This window comes from Bubalus kerabau, chromosome 9 (genome assembly GCF_029407905.1).
Source record: "Bubalus kerabau isolate K-KA32 ecotype Philippines breed swamp buffalo chromosome 9, PCC_UOA_SB_1v2, whole genome shotgun sequence".
NCBI classification, from domain to species: domain Eukaryota; kingdom Metazoa; phylum Chordata; class Mammalia; order Artiodactyla; family Bovidae; genus Bubalus; species Bubalus kerabau.
In genome coordinates, this window is record NC_073632.1 from 91,278,914 (window position 1) to 91,304,207 (window position 25,294).

General features: G+C 38.2%; 1 protein-coding gene across 4 annotated transcripts in view; it reads right to left on the reverse strand.

The window, feature by feature from the left end:
* Positions 1-25,294, reverse strand: part of SHPRH (SNF2 histone linker PHD RING helicase) — a 90,849-nt gene that overhangs the window by 44,908 nt on the left and 20,647 nt on the right. For all 4 annotated transcript variants that reach the window (XR_008698386.1, XM_055535882.1, XM_055535883.1 and 1 more), the window contains 9 exons: positions 22,972-23,631; positions 21,505-21,756; positions 20,646-20,724; positions 16,212-16,375; positions 15,842-16,098; positions 13,698-13,819; positions 9,477-9,565; positions 7,710-7,802; positions 1,989-2,096 (listed from right to left, as the gene is read on the reverse strand). Coding sequence is in view for 3 of the 4 variants with exons in the window: in XM_055535882.1 (XP_055391857.1) it covers positions 1,989-2,096; positions 7,710-7,802; positions 9,477-9,565; positions 13,698-13,819; positions 15,842-16,098; positions 16,212-16,375; positions 20,646-20,724; positions 21,505-21,756; positions 22,972-23,631 (1,824 nt within the window). In the remaining variant the exon portion in view is untranslated. The remainder of the gene's footprint in view (positions 1-1,988; positions 2,097-7,709; positions 7,803-9,476; positions 9,566-13,697; positions 13,820-15,841; positions 16,099-16,211; positions 16,376-20,645; positions 20,725-21,504; positions 21,757-22,971; positions 23,632-25,294) is intronic.

Genomic DNA, 25,294 nt, shown 5'->3' on the forward strand with positions numbered 1-25,294 from the left:
GTTATATACACCAAGGGTAGAGGAAACCCCACTATACCTTAAAAGAAATCAAATAACCTCAAAATACGTGACTTATTTCTGTATCTGTTCATTCAATCAATAAACACTGTTAACAGCAAATAAACTTTTATTGTGGCCCAGGTACTATACGGGCTTCCCTTGTGGCTCAGCTGTAAAGAAGTGCCTGCAATGCGGGAGACCTGAGTTCGATCCCTGGGTTGGGAAGATCCCCTGCAGAAGGGAAAGGCTACCCACTCCAGTATTCTGGCCTGGAGAATTTTATGGACTGTATAGTCCATGGGGTCGCAAAGAGTCAGACACGACTGAGTGACTTTCACTTCACTATACTAGGTGCTAAGAATTCCAAGATAATAAGAAAGCTCAAGTTTCTCCCCAGATCAGAACATAAACCAAAATGTTGTTGTTGTTCAGTGTCCCAGTCGTGTCCGATTCTTTGAGACTACATGGACTGCAGCAGGCCAGGCCTCCCTGTCCCTCACCATCTCCTGGACTTTGCCTAAGTTCATACTCATTGCATCGGTGATGCCGTCCAGCCATCTCATCCTCTAACGCCCTCTTCTCCTTCTGCCCTCAATCTTTCCCAGCATCAGGGACTTTTCCAATGAGTTGTCTGTTCGTATCAGATGACCAAAACACTGGAGCTTCAGCTTCAGCATCATTCCTTCCAGTGAATATTCAGGGTTGATCTCTCTTAAGGCTGACTGGTTTGATCTCCTTGCTGTCCAAGGGACTTTCAGGAGTCTTCTCCAGGACCACAGTTGGAAGGCCTCAATTCTTTGGTGTTCTGCCTTCTTTCCAGTCCAGTGTTTATAACCATACGTGGCCACCAGGAAGACCATAGCCTTCACTATGTGGGCCTTTGTTGGCAGGCTAATGTCTCTGCTTTTCAACACACTGTCTATGTTTGTCATCCCTTTCCTGCCAAGAGGCATTCGTCTTTGATATCATGGCTGCAGTCACCATCTACTGTGATTTTGAAGCCCAAGAAGAGAAAATCTGTCACTATTTCCACCTTCTCCCCCTCTATTTGCCATAAACTAATGGGGCCGGATGCTATGACCTTAGTTTTTTAATATTTAGTCTTAAGCTGGCTCTTTCACTCTTCTCCTTCACCCTCATCAAGGTGCTCTTTAGTTCTTCTTTGCTTTCTGCCATTAGAGTGGCATCATCTGCATATCTGAGGTTGTTAATGTTTTTCCTGCCTATCTTGATTCCAGCCTGTAACTCATTGGTCTGGCATTTCTCATGATGTGCTCAGCATACAGATTAAAGAAACAGGGTGACGGCAGATAGCCCTGTCATACTCCTTTCTCAATCTTGAACTAATCAGTTGTTCCATACAGGGTTCTAGCTGTTGCTTCTTGAGCTGCACACAGGTTTCTCAGGAGACAGATAAGGTGGTCTGTACTCCCATCCAAGAGCTTTCCACAGTTTGTCATGATCCACACAGTTAAAGGCTTTAGCGTAGCTGATGAACAGAGAGAGATGTTTTTCTGAAATTCCCTTGCTTTCTCTATAACTCACCGAACGTTGGCAATGTGATCTCTAAAGTTCCTCTTCCTTTTTGAAACCCAGCTGGACATCTGGAAGTTCTTGGTTTGCATAATGCTGAAGCCTAGCATGCAAGATTTTAAGTAAGACCATACTAGCTTGAGAGATGAGTGCAACTGTTTGATGGTTAGCACATTCTTTGGTAGTACCCTTCTTGGGAACTGTGATGAGGACTGACCTTTTCCAGTCCTGTGGCCACTGCTGGGTCTTCCAGATTTTCTGGCATAATGAATGCAAATCCTTGATGGCATCATACTTTAGGGATTTGACTGGTTCTGCTGGAATTTCATTGCATCCACTAACTTTATTAACAGTAGTGCTTTTTAAGGCCCATTTGACTTCGCACTCCCGAAGGTCTTCACACCACCAAAATGTTATGTGGAGAAAAATGTAAGTAAGGAAAATTACATACATACCTTTCTCTGAAGATCACGGATAGTCTGCTGCACAGGCAACAAAGCCTGCTGGGCTTCCGCAACCTCTGTGTTACACTTGCTCATATAATGCTCTCGTAGCTGTTTGGCCTGTGTTGAAACATGAAACAAGTATAAACTTTTGCTCCAGGTCAAGAAAATAATCTAGTATGATGTTTCAAGAACAGTGTGCTTATTTTATTTATTTAAATGTGTTTAACTTAAGCATTAAACTCAAGTATACTGTAGAGAATATAAAACCCATGCTAGAAGTTCCTAATATGTATGTTGAAGAGAATTTATCTGGAGGCCACCTTGACTTACATTTACCTGTAAGTCATATAATATAAAAAATTCCAAGGATTTGCTCTCCAAATTTCTAATTTTTTAATTAAAAAAAAAATGGGAGGAGGAAGAGCAGTAACATTTTAAACTATAAGGCAAAGCAGGAATACATTTTAGAATTTCTTATCTCATTCAGTTATTATAATTCCCTGGAATTATGTCAGTTTAGAACTAACACTTGAGAATATACACTAACACAGGTTTTCTGAACTGAACTGTGTTCCCTCAAAATCTGTATGATGAAGCTATAACCCCCAATGTGACTATATTTACAGACAGGGTCTTTAAGAAAGTGACTGAGGAAATGCACATACATGAGATGATAAGGGTGGAGCCCTAATCCAAAATGACTAGTGTCCTTAAAAGAAAAGGGAGGCATACCAGGGATGCAAGTGCACACAGAAAAGGCCATATGAGGACACAGTGAGAAGGCAGCCGTCTACCAGCCAAGGAGAGAATCTTTAGGAGCAACCAACCCTGATGATACCTTGGTATTAGACTTCTAGCCTTCCCTGATGATTAACGACATTGAGCATCTTTTCATGTACCTGTTGGCCATCTGTATGTCTTCTTTGAAATAATGTCTATTCCTATCCTGTGCCTATTTTTTAACTGCCTGATAAGGGGTTAATATCTAAATCCCTGATAAGAGGTCAGCATCTAAAGTATATAGACAACACATAAAACTCAATATCAAAAAGACAACCTAATTAAAAAATGGGCAGAAGACCTGAACAGACATTTTCCCAAAGAAGACACAGAGATGGCTAATAAGGCACATGAAAAGATGCTCAAAACCACTAAATATTAAAGAAATATGAATTACAACAGCAATGAGGTATCACCTCGCACATGTGAGAATGACTATATCAAAAAGTTTACAAATAACAAGTGTTGGGGATAACATGGAAAAAAAGAACCCTTGCATATTGTTGGTGGGAATGTAAACTGGTATAGCTACTAAGGAAAACAGTATGGAGATTCCTCAAAAAAAACTAGATATTGTACCATATGATTCAGCAATTCCACTCCTGAGTATACAGATGGAAAAACAATGAAAACACTAGTTCAAAAAGATACATATACTCTGATGTTCAGAGCAGCACTATTTACAATTAACAGACATGATAAAACCCAAGTGCCCATCAACAGAGATGAATGGATAAAGAGGCTATTGTAAATATTTATAATGGAATACTATTCAGCTATAATCAAAGAAAGAAATTCTGCCATTTGCAGAAACATGGATGGACACAGAGAATATCATGCTCAGTGAACAAGGCAGAAAGAGAAACACAAACATTTTATCATATTACTTACACTTGGAATCTAAAAAATAAAATGAATATATATGCAAAACAAAAACAGACTCATAGATACAGAAAACAAACTACTCCTGGTTGCCACTGGGGAGATGAAAGGGGACAGGACAAATCCGGGGATGAGATACAAACTACCACGACATATGAAACAGAAGAGCAACAAGCATATATTGTATAGTACAGGGAATTATAGCCATTATCTTGCAATAGCTTATAACAAAGTATAATCTATAAAAATACTGAATCATTATGCTGTATACTGTCTCATACACTAACTATAGTAGTAGTAGTGTTAGTTGTTCAGTTGTGTCCAACTCTTCACAGCCCCATGGCCTGTAGCCTCCTAGGTTCCTCTGCCCATGGAATTCTTCAGGCAAGAATACTGGAGTGGGTAGCCATTCCCTTCTCCGGGGGATCTTCCCAACCCAGGAACTGAATCTGGATCTTCTGCACTGCAGGCATACTCATTACCATCTGAGCCACCAAGGAAGCCCCATATCAAATCAACCATACTTCAATTAAAAAAAAGGAGAGACTGTCCTTTCCCTATTGAATAAGAACTATATAAAAAAGATCGTCACGACCCAGATAATCACAATGGTGTGATCACTCACCTCAAGACAGACATCCTGGAATGTGAAGTCAAGTGGGCCTTAGGAAGCATTACTATGTACAAAGATAGTGGAGGTGATGGAATTCCAGTTGAGCTATCTCAAATCCTAAAAGATGATTGCTACACTCAATAAGCCAGCAAATTTGGAAAACTCAGTAGTGGCCACAGGACTGGAAAAGGTCAGTTTTCATTCCAATCCCAAAGAAAGGCAATGCCAAAGAATGCTCAAACTACTGCACAATGGCACTCATTTCACATGCTATTAAAGTAATGCTCAAAATTCTCTAAGCCAAGCTTCAGCAATACGTGAACCGCGAGATTCCAGATGTTCAAGCTGGTTTTAGAAAAGGCAGAGGAACCAGAGATCAAATTGCCAACGTCCACTGGATCACTGAAAAAGCAAGAGAGTTCCAGAAAAATATCTGCTTTATTGACTATACCAAAGCCTTTGACTGTGTGCATCACAACAAACTGTGAAAAATTCTGAGAGATGGAAATACCAGACGACCTAACCTGCCTCCTGAGAAATGTGTATGCAGGTCAAGAAGCAACAGTTAGAACTGGGCATGGAACAACAGACTGGTCCCAAATCGGGAAAGGAGTACGTCAAGGCTGTATTTTGTCACTCTGCTCATTTAACTTATATGCAGAGTACATCATGAGAAATGCTGGACAAGGATGAAGCACAAGCTGTAATCAAGATTACCAGGAGAAATCTCAATAACCTCAGATACACAGATGACACCACCCTTATGGCAGAAAGTGAAGAACTAAAGAGCCTCTCGATGAAAGTGAAAGAGGAGAGTAAAAAAGTTGGTTTAAAACCAAACATTCAGAAAACTAGGATCATGGCATCCAGTACCATCACTTCATGGCAAACAGATGGGTAAATAGGGGAAACAGTGACAGACTTTATTTTTCTGGGTTCCAAAACCACTGCAGATGGTGACTGCAGCCATGAAATTAAAAGACGTTTGCTCCTTGGAAGAAAAGTTAAGACCAAGCAAGACAGCATATTAAAAAGCAGAGACATTACTTTGCCAACAAAGGTCCATCTAGTCAAAGCTACAGTTTTTCCAGTAGTCATGTATGGGTGTGAAAGTTGGACTATAAAGAAAGCTGAGTGCCGAAGAATTGATCCTTTTGAACTGTGGTGTTGGACCCTTGAGAGTCCCTTGGATAGCAAGGAGATCCAACCAGTCCATCCTAAAGGAAATCAGTCCCCAATATTCATTGGAAGGACTGATGCTGAAGCTGAAACTCCAGCTTTGGCCACTTGATGTGAAGAACTGACTCAACGGAAAAGACCCTGATGCTGGGAAAGCTTGAAGGCAGGAGGAGAAGGGACGACAGAAGATGAGATGATTGGATGGCATCACCGACTCTATAGACATGAGTTTGAGTAAACTCCGGGAGTTGATGATGGACAGGGAGGCCTGGTGTGCTGCAGTCCATGGGGTTGCAAAGTGTTGGACACAACTGAGAGACTGAACTGAACTGAATCTTTGTTCTTTTTTATAAATTAACTGACCATATGTGGGTGGGTTTCTTTCTGGGCTCTCTCTGTTCTTTCCCACTGATCTATGTGTCTGCTTTTATATCAACACCATATTCTTTTAGATACTATAGTTTTATAATATAGCTTAAAATCAGGGTGCATAATGCCTGCAGCTTTGTTCTTCTTTTTCAAGATGACTTTGGTTATTCAGGATCTTTTCTAGTTCCACACAGATTTTTGGATTGTTTATTCTATTTCTGTGAAAAATACCATTGGAATTTGAATAGGAATTAAACTGGAAGTGTATATTGGCTTGGGCTGCATAAACATTTTAACAACAGTAATTCTTCCAGTCCATGAGTGTGAGAAATGAAACTTCTATGGTTTAAGTCACCTAGTCTGTATTTTGTTATGGCAGTCCTAGAAGGTTAATACAAAAAGGATTCAAAAATTGGGGCCCTTTCAACTTCTCAAAACAAAAAGGATCATGTTATTTGCAAAGCAACAGAAACACTGAAAAATTTTATTCGTGTAAGTTTCCACTAGGAAACTTAGGGAAATTCACTTTTGTCCATTTAATTGAAATACTTAACTGACTCTGGAAACTATTTTATGAATGAAGAAAGGGGATGATCAGAGGCTATGTGGACAGTGGGAGAAAAACTGGAAAGACTACTGAACTGGAAATCCCAATACTCCACTTAGTAGTGGGATGAGCCATAAGAAATTGCCAATAGTAGACCACTTCTGACTTACAACAACAGCAATTTCAGGAAGTCAAGTGAATAGACACATCTCTTTTGACTAGCCATTTCATTTTCCTAGGCTTCAGTTACTTCATCTACAAAAAGAGGTGGTGGAAATGGATGATTTCTAGAATTTCATCCAGCTTTGAAATACCAAGGCTTCATATCATGTAAGAGTTAGGCCAAAGTGATAAAGTGATTTCCTTGGAAATACATCTACATAGTATGAACCCTCCACCTCATGATGCAATTTTCCTCTTCCTGTCACAACCTTCCAATTAATATCCATTACAATTCCTTGGTTGTAATTAGCTGGTCATTAGAGCTGTCTATTAATAGATAGGACTGTCTCCCAGAGAGCTTCCTGTCACTGAAAGCATTTAATAAAGTGACTGATTACATATAAAGATTAGACGCCTGCACTGGGAATAAAATTTCACTTGCAAATTTTCATACACTTTTTCACTTGAAAATTTCATACACTTGATGCTAGATTACTATCTAGCATCTAACTAGATACATACTTAAAAATATTTACATATTTACTTACAAGTAAGTACATACTTACAAAATCTCATTTTTTTATCCTCTTAATTTACATAAAGGCTCCATTTACAGGTTCAGTAGTTTTCAAACACATCTACTGCTCTTTTGCTTTTAGGTTTGCCATCTTTCTGATCTTTAATGAGGCAAAATTTCACTGGGAAATTGGCATAATAAGTGTATTAAAACTATTTTATGTCACTGTTTCTAATGAGAGGCAATATTCATTGCAGAAGGAATTTCTTTGAGGACATAAGTTATAGTGAAAATTTGAGTTTATTTATTTCTTTAAATAATACACTGAAAGGTGGAAAAAGTAGAAAACTTTATTTTTACTAAACTACACCTTTGGCAGGTCTGTAATGAAATCAACATGATTTCATTTAATTTGTTGCTTATTTACATTCTGTGCTGTTGGCTACCCGCAGCCATGTCTACAACAAGCAGTTGCCACACAGCTGCAAGAAGATTATCAGAGAAACAAAATAATATGGAAAGTTGCTATTCTATGCCACCCAAAATCACCACAGCAAAGTTTGGAACATCAAAGCAGCAAGGAAACATGATTACCTTTTGATTTCCTAGGATGTATCAGTTAGCTGGAATATGAAGTCTGAGAAAAAATTCTTTTATAGGCAGAATGAAAAAAAAAATTACCTCTTCCTCAAGTCTGCCATCTCTCAGGGTAGGAGGTATCCCTGGGTGCTTGGCGGTCAACAATTCCATCAAGTTATGGGTAGCATGAAGTCTCTACAAACATATAAAAGGCAGCAATTATGACAGCCAATGCAGTGGACTCTAAGGGGAGAATCTACTATCACTAAGGCATAGAGAACACTAATAATGCATTTAAGGCCAAATCATTGGATTCTTTTCCTTTAAATATAACTTGGATACCAACTTTCTTCAGAGTCAGTTTTACTGTAATTATCTTAATTCATAATGATGTAAATTTTCAGTTAAAATATATGGTCTTATGAAACATGTCTATGTTTTTAACAAAGTATGTAATATAGGTAACTTCTTCTCTTATACATGCACTTGTCTATATGGGGAAATATGAATATGTCCAGTAAGTCCAGTAAAGTAGAAAGGTTGATGATAGACTTGATTCCTCTTCTGGAAAATAAGTCTGGATGAGCCTAGCAATTTATGATATTATAAAACCAAAGATAATGAAATACATAAGAAAACAGGGCTGTGACCTGGATCTGTTGAATTTAAGGGCTGAAAAGAGGAGGGGCTGGAGGTGAAGATGGTGTAGAATAAAGGAGAAAACTTCACCTTAAATCTCTGTATTAAATATTACTATAAGCCAGACATCTCACTGTGATATTGGGTCTGTGACTGTACTGAGGCTTCTGCTGCATTCTGCACAAGCTGGTGGAATGGACTGGGAGGAACACCTCTCTCTCTGTTCCCTTACATGTTTATCCCAACAGAGCAGAGTGGTTAATTTGACTGGACAGAGTTAGACATTCCTTGGGTTATGCCTGGTTAGCAGGCTGAGTTGCTGTGACTCAAAGCAAGAACCAGGCTGCCTGACGGTTTACTCTTCACTCTTGAGCTCAGGCGCACTGGACTCACCTGTCCACTTCTGTTTCCTTTATTCAGGAGCACAGTATCTTTGTACTTGCTCCTTCTCTCATAAGGTAAACACATTTGCTTAAGGTCCAAAGTCTTCTGTAATCCTCATCCATGCATACATAATATAAGGATACTAGTATTTAATTTTCTCTCCTCTTCTCCCTCCCCCATACACTCCTCCTAACACCTGCTCAGACACAGGTGAACATGAGGTTCCAAGGTCTAGGTTCTGAACAGTAAAAAAGAAGCCTCACCTGGGACTCAAGCCTAAACTTACCAGGATTCATAAAAGGAATCTTATTTACCATTTAGCTAGAGTCTTGTCTATATGATCCACTGATAGAATCAAGAAGAAGAAATTTCACACTTAAGTGTTACAATTCAAATATCCAAATATCCCTAAAAGGCCTACAAAAACTAAATTAGAAGACCATTGGATAAATATTGTTATTACTTAGTTCCACTGCTGAGTGAAACTCAATTTCTTTTTTTGCTGAATATCATGTAAATAAATATGCTGATGTAAATACGCAAAAGTGATAAAACTGATGCCATTCTTTGAAATACGAATGTTTTGAGCTGCTTTTCTAATGTAGGTTAGGCTTATCTAGTCAGCCTCATAGCCAATACTGGCCTGAGTAGACAGAATATTAGTGTTTCTCAAACTTTTGGGTCTATACAAAAAGACATCCTGGGTGCTTGTTAAGACAACATGAATTTTAAGTTTTATCCCCAGTGACTGTGACTCACTCCACTTGTTACCTTTCGTCCTCTTAAATATTCAGAAAATTTATTTTACAAAGATCAAACAGTTTGAAACTGTTTAGTTTTACTTACTTGCAGTGAATCTGTTTTGAGTTTTTCCTTGTGTTCCTCAGATGAACGCAACACTTCTCTGTATAGTTCTGCTGCCAAAGCATACTCGCCTGGATAATCAAAATATGTTTAAAGAATAAGAAAATCACATATTTAGCTCTCAAAGTCATCTAAAAATACCTACTGTAATAATACAGCATTGATTAGAACTCCCTAATTTATTTTTTATGAAAAGGAATTTGAGTTGGTATTAATATGACTGCCCCAGTAAAAAAAGTTGATGATAGCACCCTTTCTTGGGGGTTAAAATTTCACAGAAATAGAATACCAATCAAATACAATGTTTTAAAATTATGCTAAAAAACAAACTCTAACTTTTAAACTAATGTTTTCTTCTTTTTCAAGTTAATGACTTCTAAGCAGTAGTCATTAGGATGTTTGAAATTAAGGACAAATTTAGGGTACTTACATGTGTTTATAAACAAATATTCAAAACACTATGACCAATGTACATGTACTTCTCAGAAAAACAATGCACTCCTCTTGATAGGTATTGTTTCTGTTGGTATTAGGCCAGAATGATTTAGTTTATAACTATATTTCAAAAATTTACAATTCTTTCTATTTCTGGTTATATAATTCACAGTTAGTCTAAGAGATTTATGCTTTTTTTTGTTATACCTAAAAAATAGCTCATACAAATAAAGTCATAAAAAAGTACAAAAGCACAAGCTGACAAACTATGGCCCATGGGTCTTATCGGACTGTATTTTTCTAGGGTCTACACACTAAGAATTTATTTTTACATTTTAATGGTTGAAATAAAAACTAAGATAATACTATTTTGTGACATGTGAAAATTACATGATATTAAATCTCAGGGTCCATGAATCAAGTTTTAGTGGAACCCAGTCACGAGGACTTCACGTACTGCCTGTGGCAGCTTTTGTATTACAACAGCTGAACAGTTGTCACAAATCTTATGGCTCACAAAGCCTAAAATATTTACTACCTGATTCTTTCAGAAAGTTTCATTAGACTTCAGTGAAGGAGAGCTGAAACATTTTTAATGGCTCTGACTAATGCAACCTATCTTTTTTCCTGCCTGGGGAAAAACCTGAAACCAGTAATTTATACATACAATTAAAATGAAAATCTAACAGTGGCAAAATCATGAAACACAAGGGAGAAAAAGATAGAGATGTTCTAATTTCAGTTTGCTGAGGAAAAAGCTTTTATCCTGATTGTTGCATACACTTGCTTATTTTAAACTTTAAACCAGTTTTACTAATATCATGGATTTAGAATTTTGCTCATAGCCATAATGAACATTCTATATACATATATATGTGCCTGGTGGTTCAGACAGTAAAGAATCTGCCCACAATGCGGAATACCCGGGTTCAATCTCTGAGTCAGGAAGATCCCCTGGAGAAGGGAATGGCAACCCACTCTAGTATTCTTGCCTGGAGAATTCCATGGACAGAAGAACAGTCCACGGGGTTGCAAAGAGTCGGACATGACTGAGTGACTAACACACACACTTTCTCTCTGTTAAAGCTGATTCCATATATGTATATTTTATTGTGGTAAAGTATACATAAAATAAAATTTACGATTCAACCATTTTTAAGAGTGTAGTCCAACAGCATTAAGTACATTCAAATTGTTGCACAAAACACTTGATTTTATACCACTGTTTTATATCTAGTTCTGCTGCTGCTGCTAAGCCGCTTCAGTCGTGTCTGACTCTGTGCGACCCCATGGACTGCAGCCTACCAGGTTTCTCTGTCCATGGGATTCTCCAGGCAAGAACACTGGAGTGGGTTGCCATTTCCTTCTCCAGTGCATGAAAGTGGAAAGTGAAAGTGAAGTCGCTCAGTCGTGTCTGACTCTTAGCGACCCCATGGACTGCAGCCTACCAGAAAATCCATGGGATTTTCCAGGCAACAGTACTGGAGTGGGGTGCCATTGCGTTCTCCCATATCTAGTTCTACCAGTTATTTAATATAAAGCTTTCTAAAGCACACATTTTCACAGTACCTTCCAAGTCATCTAATCTCTATTCATTTTTATAAAGCAGATTACTTTCATAATAATAAAGTTGCATTATAATGTAGGAGTAACACAATTATCTTCACACAAATGTGCTCTCTTTAGCTCTTCAAAAGACATATGGATTCCATTAATATTTATACTGTCATTTATAAAGAATAATTCATAATTTTCTCTTCATAATTATTATACCTTTTAAAGAAGGTACAATGACTAGACTATAATAAAAGCAGATGAAACTGAGCTATTCATTACAATATCTGCTTTCTTTTCACTACTTAATGAAAAAAAAAAAAGATTTTTTATAGTGAAAAAAAAAATATTTTTATGTCTTTCCCAGACCAAGACATAAAAATATCCATATTCAATGAGCTATGCAAATATAAGCCAAATATGGAAATATCCATTCTTTGCCACTTGATGGCACTAAACATATTAACAACTAGACAAACTACTGGTTCGATACTGCCAAACTAATTTTTTCCAAAAAAACACACGTAGAAATGAAAAATATATGTGATGATCAGGAAAAAAAGCTTTCTTTCTCAGAAAACTGAACCTAAAACACTTCTATATATATATATATATATGTGTGTGTGTGTGTGTGTGTGTGTGTGTGTAGATACACACACACATATATATTTCACGTATATAGTACACAAAATTAAAATAACATCATGTTTTTAACACCATAATCAGTGAGGACCTTAAAATATACACTGTATATCATATATATGTATATTTGCATGTAATATGTGAATCCCTTTAGAGTTTAATATTAATTTTAGATTTCATTTAGAAGTCATATCTGCACTATCTGGTCTCTAATATTAGAAGAGTTTAAATTATATAAGTTAAATATGTAATGTTACTTTTAAAAATGTATATTATTTAATATACTACTATGAATTAAACTAGAAACTGAAAGTAGTTAATCCCCCACAGTTAAGTTTATAATTACCATTAAATGAGAATAGACATACCATTTATTAACAGACTTTCTAATAGGAATTCTTCTTAACAATCAGCAATAGTTTCCAGCCACAGACAAATAACTACGGTGAGAAAGCAGTGGGAACTACCTGAAAAGAGCAGTGATGCACCTCTTGCTACATCATAGCATGGTATTTTGCCACACAGGAGCCAGTCAAACACTGATCCTGTTAGAGTGCTACAGTGTTTGGACAATGATCAGATGAATAACCCTCCCAATTCCCATATTGTGCATAATTTCACAGCAGGGGAAAAGAGACAAGTCTGACAAGGAGACTAGAAAAAAGGCCAAGTGAAGAAATTCATTTACTGTCTAAGCTTCTGAGTCATAACAACACAGAATAAAATGAGAAATGCAGTTCATAATCAAGTTGGGAAATCTGAAATTTATTATTGTGATCATTTACAAGTGACATATCACTCAACATCAGAAATTTTTGATGGTGAGTTGCAACCTACTATATAGTATAATACTGAGGTTTACAAATGCCCATTTGATAAAGAAGAGGACATAGGATAATAAAAAAATTATATATCTGATGTGAAATCAAGAGATCCAGGGCAAATTCTTTGTCACTTTCTAGCTGTAATCTTGAGAAAGCAACTAAGCCTTCTGAACCCATTTTCTCAAATAAAAAAGGGATGGTAATGACTAAACTACTGGGCAATCATGAGGATAAACAGAATATGTATATATAATAGCAATATATATACTATAAAATGCTTATAGAAAAATGAATTTTTCAGATATGAGGCTAGATTGACACTTATTTTACTACATTATTTTTAGTACCTAAATCATAACCAGCACATAGCAAATACTCCAATATTTGTTGGGAGATTGAACTTACAAGTGATACTACTTTGTAAGTCAATGACCAACATTCACTTGAATGTGTCACAATTTAACCATTCTATTTCTAGGCATTTTGGTTGTTTCAGTTGTTCACTATTTTGGTTGTTTCAACTGTTTACACAAAAAACTTCTAAAAGTGGAAATGTTTGGTGAAAGCATACTGAAACTTTTTTTTTGGAAATGTTCTGTATAACTGCTCTCCATTAAGTTGGACCTATTTAAATTATGATTAATACTGTGTGACAGTGTCTTTCTGGGGAGACTTTGATTTACATTATAACTAATCTTCCTCATTAAGTATTTAGAAGAATCAAAGATAACAAAGCATCGCCTTCTACCTTTAATGATGTGGATGCCTGCTAAGCCATTGAGGGCACAGACTAGCTGCCGATGCGCCTCTTCACATTCAGTGCCACACTTCTTCTGCAGGGATGTCAGCAGTTCCTCCATTGTCATGGTGCTAAAAGAAAAGGCAGGTTGTTCAGAACTAGAAAGAAGATTCCAAGTGAGAGAATATTACATAAGATCAAGAGTACCAGTCTCTTACAGAGTCTCTGTGATCCTTTATATCTGTTTACCTCCATTTTCATCACTATCATTATTAGTTTACTATTCTAGCAAGCTTTTGAAGACCCTTGAGAGTCCCTTGGACTGCAAGGAGATCCAACCAGTCCATTCTAAAGGAGATCAGCCCTGGGTGTTCTTTGGAAGCAATGATGCTAAAGCTGAAACTCCAGTACTTTGGCCACCTCATGTGAAGAGTTGACTCATTGGAAAACACTCTGATGCTGGGAGGGATTGGGGGCAGGAGGAAAAGGGGATGACAGAGGATGAGATGGCTGGATGGCATCACCAACTCGATGGACATGAGTTTGAGTGAACTCCGGGAGATGGTGATGGACAGGGAGGCCTGGCGTGCTGCGATTCATGGGGTCGCAAAGAATCGGACACGACTGAGCAACTGAACTGAACTGAACTGAACTGAAGCTTTCTTTTGATCCTCTCATTCTTTAACTCTTTATCATTTCAGTCAGTGAAGAGCAGAACTAGAAAAATCTTCCTAAAGTGCAAAGTGGTGGTTGTGGTGGTGAAGTCGCTCAGTCATATCTGACTCTTGCAACCCCAAGGACTGTAGCCTGCCAGGCTCCTCTGTCCATGGACTTCTCCAGGCAAGAATACTGGAGTGGGCATTCATTCCATTCTCCAGGGTATCTTCCCAACCCAGGGATTGAAGGCAGGTCTCCTGCATTGCAGGCGAATTCTTTACTGTCTGAGCTACCAGGGAAGCCCCACAGCAATTCATATATACCTCTTGTGAAATACACAATATTTTCTTTACATTATAAAGATCTATAAATTTTGTCTGATGGCTCAGATGGTCAAGAATCTGCCTACGGTGCAGGAGACCTGGGTTTGATCCCTGTGACAAGACAAGAAGATCCCTTGGAGAAGAGAATGGCAACCCACTCCAATATTCTTGCCTGGAGGATCCCGTGGACAGAGGAGCCTATCAGGCTACAGTCCATGGGGTTGCAGAGTGAGACTCGACTTTGCAACTAACACTTTCACTTCACACTTTGACTAATCTTTGCCATTGCCTTTAGTTATCTACAAACTGCTCATAGTCAAGGATAAGAGTCAAATTCCTCTTTATATTTCTTATAGCACCTGAAAGGATATCTTTTTAATATCAAGTGCTGAAAAAAAAAAAAACAACAAAGAGGCTAGTTCCTATCACAGTTTGATGAACAAATAAATTTTTGGGGACAACAGAGTATTGAAAGGAATAATCAAAGAATATAGTTATATTCTTTATAACTTTATAAAGTTATAACTTTATATTCTTTTTAACTATATTCTTTGATTATTCCTAACTATATTCTTTGATTATTCCTTTCAATACTCTGTTGTCCCAAAAAATTTGTTTGTTCATCAAACTGTGATAGGAACTAGCCTCTTTGTTTATAATTATAAAGAAAATATTTAATAGGAATCTAATTCACCTAATTCCCTGATGCCAGAACCAAAAAATATAACGCAAAATGAACAAAAGTGTTTCTTATCTGGAGTGCAGCAGAAGACAAATAAACAAAAACCAAAAAAAACAACAAAACCCTTCAACAGTCCTAAAAAAATGTTCAAAACCATGAAAATAATTTTGATGTGGTTCTCTTTCACAAATGGGGTTCCATATTGAAGAAAAATCACCACACTGCTAAAAACAGATGACAACTCAGTTCTAAGATCCTGAATGAAACTGTGGGCTAGGAAGCTAATTGCTTTAATACTGCCTATGCATGTATGCATGCTAAGTCACTTCAGTCGTGACCGACTCTGTGCGACCCTATGGACAGCAGCCCACCAGGCTCTTCTGTCCACGGGATTCTCTAGGCAAGAACACAGGAGTGGGTTGCCATTTCCTTCCCCCAATACTGTCTATCACTGCTCTATTATTTCTTACAGTATAAGACTGATAATAAACCTTTTTTGGAGTGGCAAGAACTCGCCACGAACGGCCTGTGGGTGGCAGCAGGCCTGCCGGAGCCTCAGCAATGGATACAGGATGGAGGTGACGGTCCTTCTGTCCAGGCTGCTGAGCTTCAAAGCCCAGTCGGAAATCTTCCTGAGTTTTACCACTGCATCCTGGCAGCACACCTCATGTTGACGGTGATAGAAATGCCTTTCCACTGGAGAAAAGTGAAGCCAGTGGGTTTCTTCTGTCTGAGGGGGTATCTGGATCTAAACAGAGGAGAAAAAAAAAATGTCACCTGGAAATTTAACTTTTCACCCCAACTCTGCTTCTTAAATTTTTTTCCTAATACACTTAATCAAAAAATACTTATGCTACTGACTTGGTCAATCACATCTTTCTTTGCAGACCTCCACATTATCTTGGCAATAAAGCTGTAGAGGAAATGAGGATTCTTCTTGCAATAAGGACGATAGAGAAGTCGAACCCACCAGTGTCTGACACTGTAAGGTTCAACACCAAGAAATACCACTAACCCGAATAGATCTGAAAAGAAAGAAAAAAAGCATGTTGAGAATACAGATAGTCTGACTTAGGATGGTTTGACTTGAAATTTTTGACTTTACCATGGAGCAAAAACAAATGTTGCTAACTAATAAATTATCAAACCTGATTTCTCTCTATCAGTCTAGCAGAGTGGCTATTAACTGGGGTGGAAGGGTATGATTTTGCCCACTGGGGACATGTGGCAGTGACTGGAGACCATTACGGGCGTCACAACTGCAAGAACACTACCAGCATCCGGAGTGTAAAAGCTCAATATACAAAATAACCAGAACCAGCCCCTAATAAAAATGAATTATCTGGCTCAAAATGTTAATGGGGTTAAGGCAGAGAAACCCTGGTCTAACACAAAAAGAAAACAAATGAGACTTCTACTTCCAAATACAACATAGTAAGTCAGTTGAAGAAGTTGAACAGGTCTATGAAGACCTGTAAGACCTTTTAGAACTAACATCTAAAAAAGATGTCCTTTTCATTATACAGGACTTGAATGCAAAAGTAGGAAGTCAAAAAGCACCTGGAGTAACAGGCAAATCTGGCCTTGGAGTACTGAATGAAGCAAGGCAAAGGCTAACAGAGTTTTGCGAAGGGAACACACTGGTCATAGCAAACACCCTCTTCCAACAACACAAGAAAAGACTCTACACGCCAGATAGCCAACACCAAAATCAGATTGATTATATTCTTTGCAGCCAAAGATGAAGAAGCTCTTTACGGTCAGCAAAAACAAGACCGGGAGCTGACTGTGGCTCAGATCATGAACTCCTTATTGCCAAATTCAGACTTAAATTGAAGAAAGTGTGGAAAACCACTAGACCATTCAGGTATGACCTAAATCAAATCCCTTATGATTATACAGTGGAAGTGAGAAATAGGTTGAAGGGACTAGATCCGATAGAGTGCCTGAAGAAGTATGGACCGAGATTCGTGACATTGACTGAACTGAAGTAACATCAGGCTAACATTCCCACCGCAATTACTATTAACGCAAAACCCCCCCAAAAAACCTGATACATTTTAAGAGTGATAGCATTAAAGATATCAGAGAATCACGGAAGCAAAGATGAAAAATAAACTAAATTTCCAGACATTCAGGAAATGCTATTTTTTAAGGTAACTTGGACATGAGAAAACTTTTGGTGTCATTATGTTGATTGTGGAAATAAACTCCCTGGTAAATATATGTCAAAAGTTTTACAAATTTTATATATTAAATATTTATAGTTTCATTATATGTCATTCATACCTCAATAAAGCTGTTTAAAAAATTAATCAAAAATTTGTTAAAGGGTGCCAGATGCTCAAAACACCTGCCAACATCTTATTCATCCCAAATTAAGTACCCAGGGAACTGCAGAATTACTGCTCATATTCCTTTAACATTAAAAGGAGAATAAAGTAACTGTGATAGGCATTTTCTCTACACCTTCTTAGCTAACTCTTGAGTTCAATGAGATCTTCAGTTCAGTTCAGTTCAGTTCAGTCGCTCAGTCACGTTCGACTCTTTGTGACCCCATGAATCACAGCACGCCAGGCCTCCCTGTCCATCACCAACTCCCGGAATTCACTCAGACTCATGTCCATCGAGTCAGTGATGCCATCCAGCTGTCTCATCCTCTGTCGTCCCCTTCTCCTCCTGCCCCCAATCCCTCCCCGCATCAGAGTCTTTTCCAATGAGTCAACCCTTCGCATGACGTGGCCAAAGTATTGGAGTTTTAGCTTTAGCATCAGTCCTTCCAGTGAACACCTAGACTGATCTCCTCCAGAATGGACTGGTTGCATCTCCTTGCAGTCCAAGGGACTCTCAAGAGTCTTCTCCAACATCACAGTTCAAAAGCATCAATTCTTCGGCGCTCAGCCTTCTTCACAGTCCAACTCTCACATCCATATGTGACCACTGGAAAAACCATAGCCTTGACTAGATGGACCTTTGTTGGCAAAGTAATGTCTCTGCTTTTGAATATGCTATCTTGGTTGGTCTTAACTTTCCTTCCAAGGAGTGTCTTTTAATTTCAGGCTGCAATCACCATCTGCAGTGATTTTGGAGCCCAGAAAAATAAAGTCTGACACTGTTTCCACTGTTTCCCCATCTATTTCCCATGAAGTGATGGGACCAGATGCCATGATTTTCGTTTTCTGAGTGTTGAGCTTTAAGCCAACTTTTTCACTCTCCTCTTTCACTTTCAACAAGAGGCTTTTTAGTTCCTCTTCACTTTCTGCCATTAAGAGTGGTGTCATCTGCATATCTGAGGTTATTGACATTTCTCCCAGCAATCTAGATTCCAGCCTGTGCTTCCTCCAGCCCAGCGTTTCTCATGATGTACTCTGCATGTAAGTTAAGTAAGCAGGGTGACAATATACAGCCTTGATGTACTCCTTTTCCTATTTGGAACCAGTCTGTTGTTCCATGTCCAGTTCTAACTGTTGCTTCCTGACCTGCATATAGGTTTCTCAAGAGGCAGGTCAGGTGGTCTGGTATTCCCATCTCTTTCAGAATTTTCCACAGTTTATTGTGATCCACACAGTCAAAGGCTTTGGCATACTCAGTAAAGCAGAAATAGATGTTTTTCTGGAACTCTCTTGCTTTTTCGATGATCCAGCAGATGTTGGCAATTTGATCTCTGGTTCCTCTGCCTTTTCTAAAACCAGCTTGAACGTCTGGGAGTTCATGGTTCATGTATTGCTGAAGCCTGGCCTGGAGAATTTTGAGCATTACTTTACTAGCATGTGAGATGAGTGCAACTGTGCGGTAGTTTGAGCATTCTTTGGCACTGCCTTTCTTTGGGATTGAAATGAATACGGACCTTTTCCAGTCCTGTGGCCAATGCTGAGTTTTCCAAATTTGCTGGCATATTGAGTGCAGCACTTTCACAGCATCATCTTTTAGGATGTGAAATAGTTCAACTGGGATTCCATCACCTCCACTAGCTTTGTTCGTAGTGATGCTTTCTAAGGCCCACTTGACTTCACAATCCAGGATGTCTGGCTCAAGGTGAATGATCACACCATGGTGATTATGTTATTAACACCTAAATATTAACGTACTGGACAGTTTCCAATGTAACAGCAGACCACTAAATTTGGCCTTTTAATTAGCCTGATATTATTCTACAAATTGGAGAAGGCAATGGCACCCCACTCCAGTACTCTTGTCTGCAAAATCCCATGGATGGAGGAGCCTGGTAGGCTGCAGTCCATGAGGTCACTAAGCATCGGAGACAACTGATCGACTTCACTTTGACGTTTCACTTTCATGGACTGGAGAAGGAAATGGCAACCCACTCCAGTGTTCTTGCTTGGAGAACCCCAGGGACGGGGGATTCTGGTGGGCTGCCATCTATGGGGTTGCACATGGTTGGACACGACTGAAGTGACTTAGCAGCAGCATTCTACAAATATGTAGCTTAATGTAATTTACTAAAATTACACAAGTATTTAAATATATATTTAAACATCTTCCTAAAAAACTCTTTTCCCCTAAAAATAGTCATAAAAAAATAGTGTTTCTCAGTTCATTGTAATAGATGTTGATATTTTTACTTTAGCAGAATAGTAAGTTATCCTGCTAAGAACAATTGATACATGAAAACCTGAATTTTCAAGAATGATAGGTTTTGAAGATAAACATCTGCCATAGGACTAAGGATATTTATATTTTTATAATTAAACTGCATTTTAGTGACAGTTTTTGCAGAAATTTATTACGTAAACCAACATTTACTTATTTAAACGTTTAGTCTCAAATATTTCCAACTTTGACAAAAGTTTTTAAAATGTTGTCTATGTTCTATGGAAAAAATTAGTTATATGAATGAGACTGATGTAGAAGCATCAGTTAAAATGTGTGAGGGGAAGTCCTTATCTTTATAGATATAGCCATGTGAAACTAATTCCTTTTTCTTCTCTCTTTCCCTCTTTCTTTCTTGTCAGGTTCTCCCTGTTTTCTACTCACCATTTTGGATCTTTGAGTCCAATTCAGGCCTGTGTCTACAGTGTTCAGGCAGGCACAATAACTGCTCAAATCAGGACAGTAGGACTACTCAACTACATATCTGTCTTCATATAGATATAAACAAAAAGCACTTGATTCCTTTTAAAAAGGTAGATGTCTGAAACTATTAGGATCAAATATAAATATATTTTAATATATGCAGAATCACCTAAGGATTTAAGCAAAAATTAAGCAATATTTTTTGCTCAAAAAATTTAAGTTTTTCAAATAAAGGCAATATGTGAGGAAACCATCCATTACCTTCCAGTCCTCTCTGTACTGGAGTGCCACTGATGCACCAGCGGTTAATCCCACTCAAGCGCTGAGCCATTTCTGCAGCCTGATGGGAGAGAATGAAAAGGGAGACACAAGAAAAATGCACAAGGATTGTGTTTACTTATGAAAACAGCTCTTAAGCCCAGGCTTCAGGTCAGATGCATTTGCCCTTACAGAATAGTTATCACACTAAATACTGAACATCATATTCAGTGGGCTGTCTTCTAGTGTGGGGCTCTTATTAGCAGGAAGCTGCAATGTGTCCTTTCAAAGAGGAAAAGAAATTCATGTATGGGTAGAATGAAAATGCCCCAGCTGACTGATACATTCCCTAGACCATCCCATCCTTCAGACGAGAATAACCACTGGGCTAACAGGCATGATTTATTAATTCAGTTCAGGTCACAGACTGGGCAAAGAAGACAGAATAAAGACATACAATGAAGTCTGAATAAAAGTTTTTCCTCTAGTGTTTTTCCATTACCATTTGGTCTCTGATAAAAAGCTGTCAGTTACCAGAGCCTGTATGGTGAGCACTCCATGTGGCAGAAATGCTGATTAAAGTACCTAAGTAGAGTTTACTTAGATATACATCACATAAAAACTACCATCTTGTTCAAATATACATGAACTTTTCATACAGAACAATGATTCCGAGTACAAAATAATTTCTAAGGATTATACAGCTCATGCACAAGAGAAAGCAAATGCAAAGTGTCCAAAGGCAAACTTTTGGCGAATGTCAATACTGTGGGTTAAACTACATGTAAACTATTAAATTTCCTATGAACAGTTTCCTCCAGTCTCTTCCCCAGCCCTTAAGCAATTCTGCATAAATTCTTACTTTTACAGCAGGACATTCGACCATCTGAGCTTCATCAAGGCAGATCCTCCACCACTCCACAGCTACAAGAGGACTGGGAATAGCCATGTAGCGCTTCTGGTTCCTTAAGCGACGCCCATCCTCACTGTTGCTGTGTGGGATGTCTACATAGTTTAGTTCTGAACGGAGGACATCGTAAGTAATGATGACTATATCCTGTTCTGCCAAAAAATGAGGCTGTAAAAAACCATCTTTCTTCACTCCTTGATATACCTAGGATATAATCACAGACATTCATTTATACCCTTAGCGAGCACTTTCTATTTGTTTATAACCAAACATCCTATAAGATACATCCCAGACCTATTTAGAGAAAGATGCATTTTACTGTGGAAGACTAAAAACATAAGCAATGTGAAAGGAACTGGAACAGAAGTAAATGCTAAAGCATCACAGTGGAGACCAATTTTATGGCTAAGAAGGTAAATTCAGAGAGGAATTCAAATTTGCAGTAGATCTTGAAGTACATTCAAGAGTTTTCATGGGTGGAAGAAAGGGGAAAAGGTAGGTGGGTAGATGGAATCAATAGTTTGTGTGAAAGCACAATGGTATGAGAAAGTAGAACAAGAGCTATTATTTACTGAATGTCTTTTATGTTTTAGCACTGCAGAGTTTTATCTCCCACCTTTAACAATTCTGTTAGTTGTTATTATTCCTATGTCACACATAGAAAACATGAAGTGACTTATTCAAAACTAGTAGAGTCAAGATACAAACCAAGGTTTGCCTCCTCTACAGAACAGAGCTCCTCAGTGGCAAAGTTGGTGTTTTATAAACTACTGTATTATACATGCCTATCATAGTGGCTGAAATATAGAAAATCTCCAGTAACATTTGTGTGGAAAGAAGAAAAGAAGAACACAAAGGGTAAACAGTACTAACAGTAGTGAACAATAACATTAAATGAACACTGACCATGTGCCAGCAGTTTATCAAATCATTTAATCTTCACAAAAAGTGTGTGGGGGTACAATTTTTAGAACTTAGCACAATTTCTGGCACACAATAGGTGTTCACTAAATATTTGTTGAATGAGTAAATTCTTATTTTACAGAAGGGGTAACTGAGGCTTCAGAGGAAGATTCTGGAGCTAAATGATGTAGGATCATACAAGCAGATAACTATTAAACAATGCTGCCTTTGAACTGCATTTCTTTCTGAATACGAAGATGTTTTCCCTTATATGACTAAGGACTTCTTCAAAAACTTTCACAACTTTCCACTCAAAGTGCTTTAACTTCTGATGTCAGAAAAGAATCAACAGCCTACTGTACTTTTTCTTATTCTCAATTTCCTCTTCAAGTTCTGAATATTATTATCTCATTAAGTTAATTTTGGGGATAAAAACAAGGTGACAAAGATTATAAAAATTATCATAAGCAAACACTTACATTTTCCTATCCCTTTAAAGAGTCCAAACTGTCTTACCAAAACTCGAAGAGATGATGACCTCACATGCCTGTTGATTTCATCCACCCACTGATGACAGATGGAACTGGGGGAGATGATCAGAGTTGCTCTTGTGGATACTGGCTCCATTGCCACAAGGCAGTGGGGGCAGTAGAAAGGTTTAATCTTCAGATTCTTCTCTTCGTAATTCACACATTTTGCATGTTGCCACAAGTGGCATTTCAGACACTGAACACGAGGCTTACAGTCTACCTGGTCAAGTTCACCACATATGCACTCAAAGCGATAACTAGAAGAATTATAGGGACCCATGATATTAGAATGTGGCATGTCATCACCAACAGGATTTAGAGATTCAGCTTGGTCCTTTGCTGAATGTTCTTGATTGACTTCAAAGACACATGTACTTTCAGATGTAGTAACATCAGTAATTTCAGAGTTACCAGTAGGTGGACAGTGATCCTGTGGGTTGAGACTGATGTTCAGCTGGCTTTTTTCCCTTTTTGTGGACGGAATAGGTTTCTTCCTCCATTTACTACGATTTCTCCTGGGCTTGCAGTAATAATAGTAAGGATCATCATCATCATCAGAGGTGTTTGATGGCAAATATTCAGAGTCTGTGTCCTTGTTTCCTGATTTTCTGGATTCTTTCTGAGTTTTCCTTGGACTCCCCACTGCCTATGAAAAACATTATTTATTTATTTCAGTGGAGTGACATAGCTAAAGTTAAACACCCAACTTCATGTGCTTTACATAAAAATCTCATAGGCAGTCTTTGTCACTCTTTCCCTGAGGAGAATCACTCCTGATCAGTGGTTTTCAAATTGCTCTATGAACTCCTCTCCCCACAGGCCCAAAAGGAAAAGAAAACTCTCCTGTTGTTTAATTAATATTTGGAAGGAATAAAACTTAGAAATAAAGGGAGCTACTAATTTTGCTATCAACCTCTTATAATTTACAGTTTGTCTAAATCAATAAAAGACTGGTAGTTTATAATACAAAGTAGGGCAATTACAGGCTTCCCTCGTGGCTCAGGGGTAAAGAATCCACCGGTAGTGCAGGAGATGTGGGTTGAATCCCCGGGCTGTAAAGGTCCCCTGGAGAAGGAAATGGCAACCCACTCCAGTATTCTTGCCTGGGAAATCCCATGGACACAGGGGCCTTGTCCATGGGCTACAGTTCACGGGGTCACAAAAGAGTTGGACATGACTTACTGACTAAACAACAACAGGGGCAATTATAAAAATATCAAGTACTAAAATATAGCTTTTAACCAAAGTAAAAATTAATCTACTAGTTACTGCAATAAACAGATAAATTCCTTCTTTCTTTCTCCTTTCTATTGGTGGTGCTGCTGCTGCTAAGTCACTTCAGTTGTGTCCGACTCTGTGTGACCCCATGGACTGCAGCCTACCAGGCTCCTCCGTCCATGGGATTTTCCAGGCAAGGGTACTGTAGTAGGGTGCCATTGCCTTCTACTGGTGTACCCTCTTGCAATTATTTATTGAATGCCAATTCTGTGCCAGGCAACATGTTAGATGCTGGGGATATAAGTATGAGGTATATTTAGCTCCTGGTCTCAAAGGAGTCTGTTGGAAAAGAGAGAACAGTAAAAGGCAACCCACTCCAGTATTCCTGCCTGGGGAATCCTATGGACAGAGGAGCTTGGTGGGCTACAATTCATGGTGTTGCAAAAGAGTAGGACACAACTGAGCACGACCCTTTAAAATGATGCTACAGGACTGCATAAGGGGGTTATATAACAGACAGGGGCTGTGTTGGGGAGGCAGATGCCAGCTGCACCTTCCTAGAAGTGATGTCACAGTCAAGGGCGAACAGAGGAATGAATGACATTAACGTGGAATGATTGGCATTAACTGAAGAAGATTTTCCTTTTTTGGTAGCAGAAGGATTATTAAAAGCACAGAAGTTCACTGCAGTCTTCTAACCTGGCTGGGGAGAAAATGCTGGAGACTCACTACTCTTGGAAGAGAACTTTTTGGTTTGCCATTTCTTTCACAGTAGCTAAGCTAGTAACTCCACATTTTGAATTGTTGTCATCAGTTTTTTCTTGATTTATATTCACAAATTTTTTACTATTTTCTTAAAAGCAAATTGTAGTATTGGCCCAGAAGAAGAAGTTTTATAACAAAATGTAAATATTTTAAAAGGTGATGACAAGGGAAAATGAGAACTTTTATAAAAGATTCAAATCGTATGTAAAGAGTTATGCAGATGTAATGTATTAACATTTTTAAAGTATGGAACATGCTTTTTGAGTGCTGACAATAGCATGAGGGTGAACAAAACTTATTTTAACCTATATTATGCTTTACAAACT